At 41.2% G+C, this 12,534-nt stretch overlaps 2 protein-coding genes across 2 annotated transcripts; both read right to left on the minus strand.

Moving 5' to 3' along the window:
- Window positions 1-1,289: 1,289 nt before the first annotated feature.
- Window positions 1,290-2,273, minus strand: LOC118788334 (mesoderm posterior protein 2-like). The gene is made up of 2 exons (XM_036544292.1): window positions 1,638-2,273; window positions 1,290-1,379 (listed from the first exon to the last, which is right to left on the minus strand). Exons 1-2 carry the CDS (start codon window positions 2,271-2,273, stop codon window positions 1,290-1,292), a joined length of 726 nt encoding a protein of 241 aa, XP_036400185.1.
- Window positions 2,274-7,523: 5,250 nt separating this feature from the next.
- LOC118788336 (mesoderm posterior protein 2-like) lies at window positions 7,524-8,612 on the minus strand. Its single transcript, XM_036544295.1, has 3 exons — window positions 8,459-8,612; window positions 7,845-8,383; window positions 7,524-7,577 (listed from the first exon to the last, which is right to left on the minus strand). Exons 1-3 carry the CDS (start codon window positions 8,610-8,612, stop codon window positions 7,524-7,526), a joined length of 747 nt encoding a protein of 248 aa, XP_036400188.1.
- Window positions 8,613-12,534: the final 3,922 nt, after the last annotated feature.

Here is a 12,534-nt window from a genome sequence, read left to right on the forward strand (position 1 = left end):
ACCTCTGGTGTCTGAGAGCCAGGATCGCGGGACAGCAGGGGGACTGTCACCTCCGGGGGTACTCTGCCACCCAATCCTCTCTCATTCTGCATGGGCCAGACAGGCACACTCTGTCAATCAGTGTTCCTGCATGTACTGGTGCTCACACCAGAAACTATTCCTTTAAAAATAAAACAGCAGTTCATTACTGTTTTTTTGCACTCACATATCTGTAGCAGAATGATTGACATTAAATGTTTCCCAGCAAAAGCTTTGGAGAAATGAAGCCCAGTGCGAGTGTTTCCTGGGAAGTAATAACAGAGTAGCTCGTTTTTTCACAAAGCAGTTTTGGAAACAGTTGGCCACATACAGCCAAGACATTTCCCTGGTTTTATATTTTCTTGTTTCAGAGAAGAGAAGCATTTGTTCTAAAATACAGGTTTTTCTGCCGATGGATACACATCAGAAGGCAGTTTATCAAAGGCCAGTGTGATTGGGGATCAGGCATGAAAGCCACTATCATTTCAGGGGAGTGTTAATTGGGAACTCAGGGCACCTAAACACACAAGGGGATCATCCCCTGAGTGTTAAATATCATTGGGGCAGGACGTGAGGCTAACTGACACTTAATGGTTCTTTTATGTGAAGCTTAAGCAAACAAATGAAGCCTTTTTAGCTCAGCAGGGGGCTTCTTTAGATATGCATTCACCCCAGACAGTGCTAAGAGTACACAAATTAGCCTTCCCTCTAGGGGTAAAGCACGTTTAGGTTAAACTTACATCTCTGCATGCAGCAGATCAAAAGTCACTCATAGACGTGGGGAGAAATGGAGAGATAGAGAAAGACAGCATATATGACACATGAAGTTCAGAGAGAGCATAGGCAGAGATAGATTCTTTTTTTTTTTCTTTACAAATATGTATCATGTATCCTGCATGCAACAACTACATATTAAATACTGTCAGACAGTCAAAAGTAGGGAGTATGCACTCCCAGTTAATTAAGTGAATTCTCAGTGAATTAAGTCTCAGGTGCAAAAAAAAAAAAAAACACCATATGAAATGTGGTTGTGGTGTTTATTATTTTGTATCTCTTGTTCATATTCATTAATGACAATAGACAAATATGAAATGTTCAACTTTTTATTTTTTCACATCCTTTAGTAAATAAATATATATTTCTATTTACAAATACCCATTTTAGGAATAAATACATAAATAAAGTACAGATTTTGCACTCCTTTGAATGGTAAGGTTTGTGGTCACCGTCCGCGCTAAAGGTCATGCTTTAAAGTCTCTGAGTTCTCACAGTCAGCAGTGTCCGGGCAGAATCATTTGCTGCTGCAGGGCCCAGTGTTCCTCTGGGAGAGTGTGAGCAAAGCTGCTGTCACTGATGGGATTCTGCAAAGGAGAAGACAAGAACAGAGGTCAGGCCACTGGAAGGTGCAATATTTCTGTCTTTGTACACAACATTTTACTGGTGCTCAGTACTTATGCCTATAAGATTAAAGCACATCTGTACTTTGGTACTTTAGAGTTCTCTGCATTATCTTTCAGCTCAGGTAACAGGAAATTAGAGATTAAAGCTGAAGACATGAAAAGGATTGGAGCACACAAAAGAGTTACTGTAGAGACTGCAGTGTGATCAAATGCACATACCTGGTATGTCTGATGTGAATAAGAGAAGTTCTGGATTGACTGAGGGAAGCAGGGCTGGAAGGAAGCAGCATTCTCCATGTTCATGGTGCTGGCTGTTTGCTGGAATGAGCTCTGGGCAGTGGCCTGGGGTCCGTGGAGAGATGGGGAGAAGTCCGCCTGGTGTCTCTGGGACAGGACCTCCTCGGTGAGCCCCAGCTGGGCTGACAGGTGGGCGATGTAGCGGATGGTGAGGCGCAGGGTCTCGATTTTGGTCAGGGTCTGTCCGACGGGGGCCACGGAGGGCGGGAGGTAGGTCCTGAGGTGGTGCAGGGCCTTGGTCAGGTCCCTCATCCTCAGCTTCTCCCTCTCGCTGGCACTCTGGCGTTTGTGGCCGGGGTACTTGGAGCGGGATTTCCTCCTCTCTGGAGCTGGGATGCTCGGTTTCTTCTCCGAAGCAGCAAGGCCACAAAACGCAAAGCAGTCCATTGCGTCCGGCCCGGTGCCCCACTGGAGGGACGGCGGGGAGAAGCTGCAGGAGTCGATGGAGGAGGCAGGGGAGAGGCTGCCGCATGCGCTGTAGTAGCCTGCATCTGAGCTGGAGCAGGCTTGCTCCAGTAGAGCCTCGCAGTCCAGGAGCTGGGAGAGAGTGGAGTCCATGGCTGTAAGTTCTTCAGCTGGAAGCTTCTATGTCTTTGGTGGAAGTGCGGATGACACTGAAGAGCTCTGGGCTGGCCCCCTGAATTTATCCTGGAAAGGAGGCAGAAAAGGTGTGAGTTTGCACCTTCCCTGGCCACTCCAGCACTTCAAAGTCCCCAGTGTAGAGATCACACCGCAGGCAGGGGGTCTCTGGGAAATCCCACTGTCCCAGACTCAGGTGTGAGATACCAACCAACAATAAAAAAAACCTCAGTTAAAGAACATTTAAACTTTCAAGTTTCCGCTCTCTTGTTGAAACTCTAATATCTGTGATTTCTCTTCTGTTTCAATGACAGTTTCTCCTTAATGACTAGCAAGCCAACTACAGTAAGGTTTAATTTCAATGTAATGCTAAATATACTGTAGACTATGGACAGGAGGGTTGTGGGTCTATGTCCTTCCCTAAGATGTTTTCTTGCTATATTATTGTATCCCTAGAAAGTAATTTCTCATAATTTAAACCAGAAAATATCAATTTGTATAAATGGGTCATTGGAAATTACAAACGTTGTGTCTCACTGTATAAACAAGTCTGCAAAGCAAAAAAATAATGCAATTTATTTTTTAAAAATCCTGCACATACCCCCGCATTATTTTTAGTAGCCCATTTAAATCGATTTTGTATTTGGGTTTGAATGTCATTCAGAATACCAATATTCTGCTGATCCTGATAGATTGGCTTTCCTTGTGGAGACCCACTGCATTCTCAGATCACACCTCCGCCAGAAAAAGTGTGCCAGCTGTAATGTGTGAAGAGGTCACACTTCCCTGGTGTTTAGACAAGCCCCTGTGCTCTGGTGCTGATCTGGGAAACTCAGGGGAATGCTTCAGCAGGCCTGGGTGTGGTCTATATTGGAGATTGATACTGGAGCAATACAAACCAGGGATAAAATTCTTGAATAAGATATATGCATGTGAAGCCATGTAACATTTAAGAGCGTGAAAAGCTGACTTATTCATTTAACGTTTTAGCATATTTGCCAAATTATTAATAAACTACACAAATATGCACACAATGAGGTGTAAATATAAATACAGGAAGATCACTGCTACACTAGACTGTATGTTTATAAATATGACTGCAGAGAGCAGAACTCTTCAGAGGACTGTGTTCTGTTCTGAGTATATTGAGAGTTCACAGAGTGGGTTCCTACAAAGTGTTAAAGGATGCCACTTTTCCACTTCCAACTTCTCTGCCTAATTTAAGTGGTAGAGGTGTTTGGTAACTTCTGATCAACGTCCAAGATCAAGGTCTCCCGACTACACATCAGTAAAAGGTGTTTGAGTCTGCTTTCAAACATTTATAGTGGAGGCACGAACTAATTAGCGGGTGCATTTCAACTGCTAATGCTACTTCACGCCTGGAAGGTAGATGTTTAATGACCAGATACCTTGTTGTCAATTCCAGCTGAATAGCCATCCGGTTCAAAGCCTCACTCCTAGTGCTCGGGACTGCTTGATATTTTCCCCAATACCCATACTCAGAACTAAGATCAACAGAACCGAAGGTGTGTATTTGTGGGCTTAGCTGTTATTTTTTGGCCTTGAAGTGCTAAGCGACACCTCCGCTGTTCCCAGCACTGGGGTGGTGGGTTGCGGTGGTTGTGGAAGAGGTCACTGAGTTCTGTTCCCACAGAAGAGAGTGTTATATTTTACCCCTACCTTTAAAGCAGTGTGGAGTTGTGATGATGGTGCATAACCTTTTAAAGTGCAAAGAAAACAAAGTCTGATTCCACTGGAGTCAATGGTGTTTGTGACTTTTACCTTGTTGTGTTATTGTATAACTTCAGTAACACTTCCTAATGTAGAAATCTACTGTTGTGCTGTAGTTTCATACCAGAATTAAATCATCTCACCTGTGTGTGGGATGACTTAATTCTAGTATGAAACTACAGCACAACAGTTGTGGCTGCCTTAAAAGAATTGCAAGCAAACTTTGCCTTTGGACTTGTATGATTGTAGGAAATATACCCCTGCTGCCAAATGTTAAACTCTTCAGAGACTCTGAAAAACTCAGCACAGCAGTTATGTTTTTGAACACTGGCATACTATTCTCATTGCATTCACTGTAGATTATGCTGAAACTGTGGCCTCTTCTCAATCTGACTACAATGCACTTTGGACTTAACTTTGAGCAATGAATTACCTGAAATGTGCAAAGTTTTTTTTCTCTTTCTTGCATTGCACTTTTAACTCACTTGAATGCCAAGCTCATAATGTTGCATAAGACATGGAAACAGCGTCACATTTGCCTTGCGGTTGTGTCTGGGCCTGTGTCTGTTTCCCATTAGTGAGGGATATATTGCTGCCTTCATGGAACCTGGAAGAGATTTAGGTGCTGGCCAAGAACACGATAGTTAGTATGTAGTGATTAACGTATCAAATTGCTAGTTAAATTCACGAGACACGGACCAAGACCATTTAATACAAGAAAACGAAAGTAAGAATATCAAAAATCATTTTAGTGCTGTGCAAAAAGCCAAGATTTAAGAGCCAGAGTACAAATTTTATAAACACAGGGAAATTATCATTGATTTTTCTCACTCCTTTTTCTTTTACTCCAGACATAGGATGTGAAAAAAAAAACATCTTGTTGGCTTTGTTAGCACATGGCTGCTCTGAGCAGGCAAGATGGGGTTCCTACATCAGATATATACAGCAGATAAATCTTTATAAATCTTGATTTGCAAAAAGGAACAGAGATTTTAATCAAAATGCTTTTTTATTAATTAAGTAAGCCTCTGACATGAGTGTTACAGATCCTTTGAGGTTTCACCATATGCTATTTTACCTCTGTGTAATGAAGTCCAAACCCATGGAAGCTACTTCAGGATGGCATATAATATTTGTTTTGCATTGGGCAGAGCTTTCAGGCCCTGTTTCCTGTCTGTCTGCAATACATCTGTCATTTCTTCTCTCAGTTGCTCTGAAATGCTACACTTGAGGAATGTATACATACATAAATGCACATTGTTGTCTTAATATATAGAACTTGTCTTTGGGGCCTCTACATTAGATTTTTTTTTCAATTTTAGACTAATTATCAAATTGTGAATGGTTCGACACTGGCTGTCCCGTCATTTGGTAAATGTGTATTCACGATGAATGTCTAAAATATTGACTTTTGTGGCTGTGTATTGAGGCCTGTTCATTCATTAGCACATCAAATGCAGCCCTCCGTCTGCTAAAACAAGCGCTTATATCTAATTCTCTGGATTTCTGACACCCCACTTCCCCAGCAACATGCATATCCAGCTCCGTCCTCTCACACATTAAAGGATTATCAAGATAAAGTGGGATGAAGAGGAACCTTTGAAGGGATCAGGTTCCCCCAGACAGCGAGGTGCGAAGGAGCCATCCTCGTTCCCTTGGAGTTCATTAACGAAGGCCCTCCAAGACTTTGACACACGGGCTATAGCTGAATCTACAGTATATCCTCAACTATCAGTTGATAAACTTAAGAATGTTTTTTAGGCTTTTTTCTTTTAAATATGTAGCAGTTATTTAAGCAGCTGCCAAATTCACGACACTCTTGAAAAAAATCACTCCACAATAATCACTCATAGTTAAAGTCACATTGCAGTTAGATTGAATGATTCAGTGACTCTGATTTACAAACACCACACGGTGATGTAGAGGAAAAATGACATTTGAACTTACATTCAGTGGCCTTCTCCAGCTGTGGTCCATCTTAGTTTATGTCTGTTGTGTTTAGTTTGTGTTTCACTGATATGTAGCATATACTTTTTGGACATGACTTCTATATCACATGAAGTAAAACCTCTAGTTATTGTGCTGCTTATTTTCCCCAAAGTTCTGTTTAAAATGTGTATTTGAGAGGTTTTACTTTTATTTAATGCGTGCAACATACTTGTTTACACCACTACACATTTATGCTGTTTTTCAAACAAAACCACCATAGTTGCAGTTCAAACAGCAATTCTGCACAGTGAAATTGATACCTAATATGAAACAGAAGGTCAAAAAATGCTGAAAAACACATATTTGCCTGGATCTTTACATTTTATTTGTGTTTTTAAACAAATGTATTTGCGAGATAAATAACCCAGGAGGCAGAAGTGCCTAATTTACCATTTTTCACCAGGATGCCAACTTTCAATCTCTTATCTTTGTATTACCATGCGGGTGCTAAGCTCTTTATCAAGGCAGGGATAAGAGGTATAATTAGAATGCAAATATCTAGGTGGAGCTGAACTGCAGACCTCAGCCCACATGCGTAGCTCAACCATTGCTATTCACGTGTTGGTATCTGACCAGCAGAGGTCACTGTTTCACCCAGCCCCTGAAGTAGTTGCTGCTGTCTCCAGTTCAGTTTGAACAGAGACCATAAGACTCCAAACATTCGCAGTAACACAGAACTAGTGAAGTAAGGCATACAATATAATATTATTACATTTTCTCATAATACTGAATTATCATGTGAATACCTTTTAAAATTTGTTATTAAAGTTAATAAACGCATGTGTAATGGAGATGTAAGAAGTATTAATGTTTAAATGTTATGCAAGAAGTATTATGGTTTGTTTATGTTCTCATTGTAGTGATATTTATGAAGACCACATTATTATTTATTTAAAATATGCAACATAAACAATTATATATATTAATTAAACCAACTGACATCTCCTCCTTCAGAGAATATGTTCTGTTTCCTGTCCCCAATTATGTTGAGGAGTTCTTGTGATTGAATATTCCATTGAATGATGACATGGATTGAATTTCAATGTAAAGTTAGCAGGGGCAGTTATCTCATTATAACAGAGAAAATCCTTTGCTTGAACTACTGGCTGCAGAACTATGATGTTGCAAATGTCAGTGGTTAACACATTTATCTATTTGTTGTAATATATACCCATTGGCACATTGGATTTGTTTAATGAGAAAACACATTTGGAACATGGCAGTATTGTATTATAAAATATTAAGGAAAACTTTAAGTAAATAAATGTATGTAATAAATAATGTAGGAAAAAGTTCGTGTTTTTAAAAAATTGTTTTATTATAGACAATTATATATTTTCGGTATTTACATTAGGCGCATCAGTATAAAATATATTATTTCAAGTTTCAATAAATTACTTTTTCTCACTACGAAGACGCTTCACAAATTATAAATACTGTACAGGTGTAAGTGTCTGAGGATGGTGTCTTCATCTGGTCCTGTGGTCCTTTCTCTGTGTAGAAGAGATGTCAGATCCAGAACTCTGCTGAAACCATCTGGCAGGGCAAGTCTTGGCTGTACATCTGTGACAGGGAAGAAAGAAGAACTGCATTTTAGGAGACTCCTCACTTGTTTCATTGACATTCTTGAAAGAACATAGAGGGACTTCTGCAAATTCTTACAGTCCATAATCAGTAAACTGATATAATCTACTGCATCATGATTACCATTAGTGCTGAGTAGGTGAACGGGGGAATAAAATTAAGGAATGAATTTCCTCTCCTTAAAACCTCAGTGCATAAAATATGGCCTGCTCTGTGCCAATGGCAATAGAGTGCTAAGTAACGTACCTGGCATGAGTGTGCAGTTTCTGCATACTTGGGTGACTGCAGGAAGGAGTCCATGCTGGAGTTGAAGACACTGTCCTGTGCAGACAGCTCCAGTGCGGCGTTGAACTGGTTGTGCTCCACACCTGCACTCTGCTTGGGACACACAGGTGTCCACAGGCTCTCGTACTGTCCCATGTGCTGGTTGTGACTCTGCCCTTGTCCCCACAACTCTGGCGCTGAGCTGTACTGGAAGCAGCCCTGGATCTCCAGCGAGTTTTGTTGCCTGGAGGTGTCAGCCTTTGCCCTCCGGGACAGGGCCTCCTCGCTGAGCCCCAGCTGTGCCGATAGGTGAGCGATGTAGCGGATGGTGAGGCGCAGGGTCTCAATTTTGGTCAGGGTCTGTCCGACGGGGGCCACGGAGGGCGGGAGGTAGGTCCTGAGGTGGTGCAGGGCCTTGGTCAGGTCCCTCATCCTCAGCTTCTCCTTCTCACTGGCGCTTTGCCTCTGCTTGCTGGGGTTCTTCGACCTGTTCCTCCGCACCTTTCCTCCAGAGAGGGTAGCTCCGTCATACTGGGATGGGGAAGTGGAGGCCCTCGCTCCCCCTGGCCGAGCGTACGGAGCCCCTTTCCCAGAGCCACAAGGCTGGTAAGGGGGAATGTACCCATATCCCACCGGTGAAGCAGGAGAGACAGCCTCTGGGGACGACATGCTGGTGAACTCCGAGTCTGAGCTGTGGCTGTTCCACTGATACTGTGCGGTGTAGCTCAGGCAGGGAGCAGAGATATCCATGTCAGCTCTAGTGTGTTTGTCTCAAGGATGGGGAAGGTTGCGAATGCTGGCTTGTGCTGCAGTGAGCCCTGGTTTTATGCTGGGCGCAGGACTCAGAGGTGTGAAGTGACACCTCTGTAAGCTCTCCCAGGCTCCAGGCAGAGGGAGCCCCTCTCTCTCTCCCTCTCCCTCACACTCTGCCTGGGAAAACCTCTGTCCAGGACAGGAAGTGTGAATTTTTACCCCTCTCCAAAACAATAAACACTGCTCCCTCTCTGTTTTGCCCATTTCTCAGTCTGAGCTACTCCTCAATGCTTCAGCACCCTTCAGAAGTCACTACTGTATTTCAGATAAGGTTGTAGTTCATCTGAAATGACTGCTCCGAAATTAGGTTTGTTAAATGCACTCATTATAAATAAACAGCGAAGGCACTGACCGTGTAGGCTGTTCTCTTACACAAGGTAGCTATTTCAAAGTCAATGCATATGTTTTTGACTATAGTAACTAATGAAACAAATTAATGAAACTATTTAAACATATTATTAATTTTATGTAGTGATATTTACAGTATGTAGTCTGCATGTCCAGTTGTCCTCCTTTCATATCAAAATGTTTGCATATATTATTCCCATAACTTAAAATAAACTTTAATTTTTAAGTCAAAAGTCATTGTGATCACAGTATGTGTATTTTTTACATCACTACCAATTAAGAATAATGCAAGAGGCTCGTTCTTTGGTGAAGCAGAGAATCTGTCAAATCAAACATCATAACGTACCTCAGCAAGGATATTAAATCAGTCTAAATGAGGTTTAATTCTGAGCATCAGCCTTGATCATTCCAATTACACAGGTGGTGTGAAATTCCATTATTGGTTCACACTGGCGGGTGCACAGTGGTGTCGCGGCTGTCTATCTAATTCGCGTCATTAGAGGTGACAATTCACGCCTCGGGGCTGAGAAAGTGGACCGCCAGCCCTGCACAGCCCTCAGGGCCTGCCCCAGAACATCGCCCAAATAAACCTGCCTCCAGTACACAAGCTTTGACCTGCTGACCTGCCGATGACTGTAGGTTCAAACCACAAAGTACAGCTGTGAACTGTTTTAATTTTTGTAGTGTTCAATGTTTTCATTTTTTACTAGTTCTGTCAGGTGGATTCCTGAAGTTTACTTTTATTCTGCCCAGGTGTAGCTCCGTAACTGGATTTCCAAAAAAACATGACAATATGTGACAATGATATGATTATCTCCACAGCCTTGACAATAACGTATAATTTGTTTCAGTCCTTATTATGCAGTCATTTTTTGTGACTTTCTTCACCCACCATAAGCTTTGATTGCAGTTTTTGTAATTCTAAAAAAAAGATCATGCCCTGTTATGAATTCTTTATTGGTAGAATTAGAACAACAGTGTATTTCAGTTAACTGTAACTGTGAAGTGTCCAGCATAATTAATTATGTAATTTATAATTCTTCAGTCTCCATCTTTAAAATAGAAATCCTCTGCATCTTGGTGTGAGTCGGAATATATATTGTCATGTCATCATCGATGAACCCAGTTGAGATCATACTGATGAGATCCCTGCGCACACATGTAGACGAGAGGCTGTTCCAGAACGGGACCTCCCCCCGTCTGACCTGCTTGTTTGTACAAGACACTGTTCGTGTCAACCTGTGAACTCCTCAGGGAAAGATTTTCTAATGGATATGGGTCTGAGCTGTAGGGCGCCCTGACCTCAGGCCACAGAGTTCAAGATGGTGGCCTCACTTTACTTCATTTCACGCAATCCTACTCTGTGCCTTAGCAGCCTTCTCAGCATATACACTTGATGTAAATTGTTCACTGCTAAACAAGAAATGTTTATTGGCTAACCTCTTGGTTGATAAAACTGACATGAAGCAAAACATTTGACTAATTACGTAACTAATTCCAACCTGCTAAGCTTGATTATTCAAAACTTCAATCATGCTTTGAGGTGATTCAGCTAAATTAAATATTTCATTTAAATGTTGCCACTGCAGACTTTATTGTACTGTGCTACTGTATTTATTGTATAGTTGCACTATGTTCTGCACAGATCTCTGTATAGTGTGACATATATGAAAGTGTTCAGCATGTTTTATATAAATGAAAATCTGCTGTCTTACATGGGAGCACAAGCCCTTTTCCCGTGCTGTTGCAGCTGACCTGGCCTAACCCCGGGTTCACCCTGTGGAGGGTGAGACAGTGTTGGTCTGTGGTGGGTATTGGCACCTCCGGACACCGGCGGGAGACACAGTGCTGGCACCTGTCCCCTGCCACCCCCGTCTTCTCAGCCATATAAGACACAGGTAAGCACTATGGGAGGACTCACAGTGCAGACACAGCGGCACCGTGGTATTCTGTCATTCAGAAGAGTAATTAACATAGAATATAATATACAGAAAACTCTATAAAGGGCCAATTTGGAATAAAATACCTATAAAGAGAACAATACTAGCTATGTAAACATCATATCCAGAACATTTTGTCCATTCTGACTATTTAACTTAAGGTATGCATGTACATTGAAGATAACTGGGCACAGAATTACACATAGGTGTTCAATGAGCATGAAACTGGCAAGCAAAATGAGGAATTCAAAATGTGATTAAAATGTTCATTATACATTATCATCCCTGTATCTGTCTATATGGTTGTAAGCTAGCTCCAACTGAGAGCAATCATGTATATTCACACTGTTTGTAATTCCAAATGCATATCTTCTTTTGAATAGTGACTATTAATGGTGTATTAAAAAGACATGCATGCAAACAACTAAATATACTTTGAATGCACACATTCATAATTCTCAAATATTGGCAATATTCCCTGCATATACATGTGTTCACTGTCAATGGACCAAGGCCATTTCTTGTCATTGATCGCATGAATTCCTGATCACTGTATTCCCGTGAGAATTTGGGTGAGATTTTGAATGCGTAGTATTTTTCACCCTGAGTGTGAAACCAAAACAAGCTGGACATTCTGGTTGCACAGAATTGGGGCGACATTCCATCAAGTTATAAATTACATGTACTTATAAGACCTGGACAGAGTTGTGAGCATTCTTAAAGTAACATGATTTTGATGATTAAATATAATTATTCTGTATTGGTCGCGTGCCCAGATACAAATATCCCATACTAGATCCCTAGCATGCAGTTCACAATCAGACAGGGTCTATAGAGACAGCACATGTCCAGCTCAATAGGAAATTTCAGTAATGTTAAATATCATATGGAAAACACCCTTTGACACCAGTTGAATTTCAAATGTTTACAAAAGACATTTATGCAAGAAAGAGCAAGAACTATTTTTACTCAAGTCTATTTTTTTTTTTTTTTTTTTTTTTGGTTTTGCACATTCTCATGAACAACCGCTACTGGTAAATGGCTCACTAGGCTTTTTCACACTCCTGTCAGAGTAAACACTACCACCTACTAGTGTCACTCCCTCACACTTGTGTGCTGCCTTGTTTTGACAAGTGCCACTGCCCCCCCCCCCCCGCTCCTTGAGGTTCTCTCAGTTCCCCACCCCCACCTGCATAATGCTTTATGGAATAGACAGCTGTAGGGAGGTAAGTTGCTGTGTAAAGACATATGTCAATCATGCAAAATTGAATGTATAGAATCTGTGCTGATCTCTGTGGATTAATGAAATAAATACCAAAATGAAGAAAAAAATGTCAATCAACAAACTCATAATTATGACCCACAAACTGTCAAGTAGATCGATAGATTTTTATTTTTACCATCACAAAACAAAATCGGGGAGAAATAAAATAAAATAAAATAAAAGATGGTCAGAACCTCAGTCAGACACATATTTTCTTTTAAATTAAAATATAAAAACAAAAATATGGCTCTCCACACACCATAAATTAAACACTAACAAACTAAGTCAAAATAAAACATTGAAGACC

The sequence above is a fragment of the Megalops cyprinoides genome, chromosome 13, assembly GCF_013368585.1.
Source record: "Megalops cyprinoides isolate fMegCyp1 chromosome 13, fMegCyp1.pri, whole genome shotgun sequence".
NCBI classification, from domain to species: domain Eukaryota; kingdom Metazoa; phylum Chordata; class Actinopteri; order Elopiformes; family Megalopidae; genus Megalops; species Megalops cyprinoides.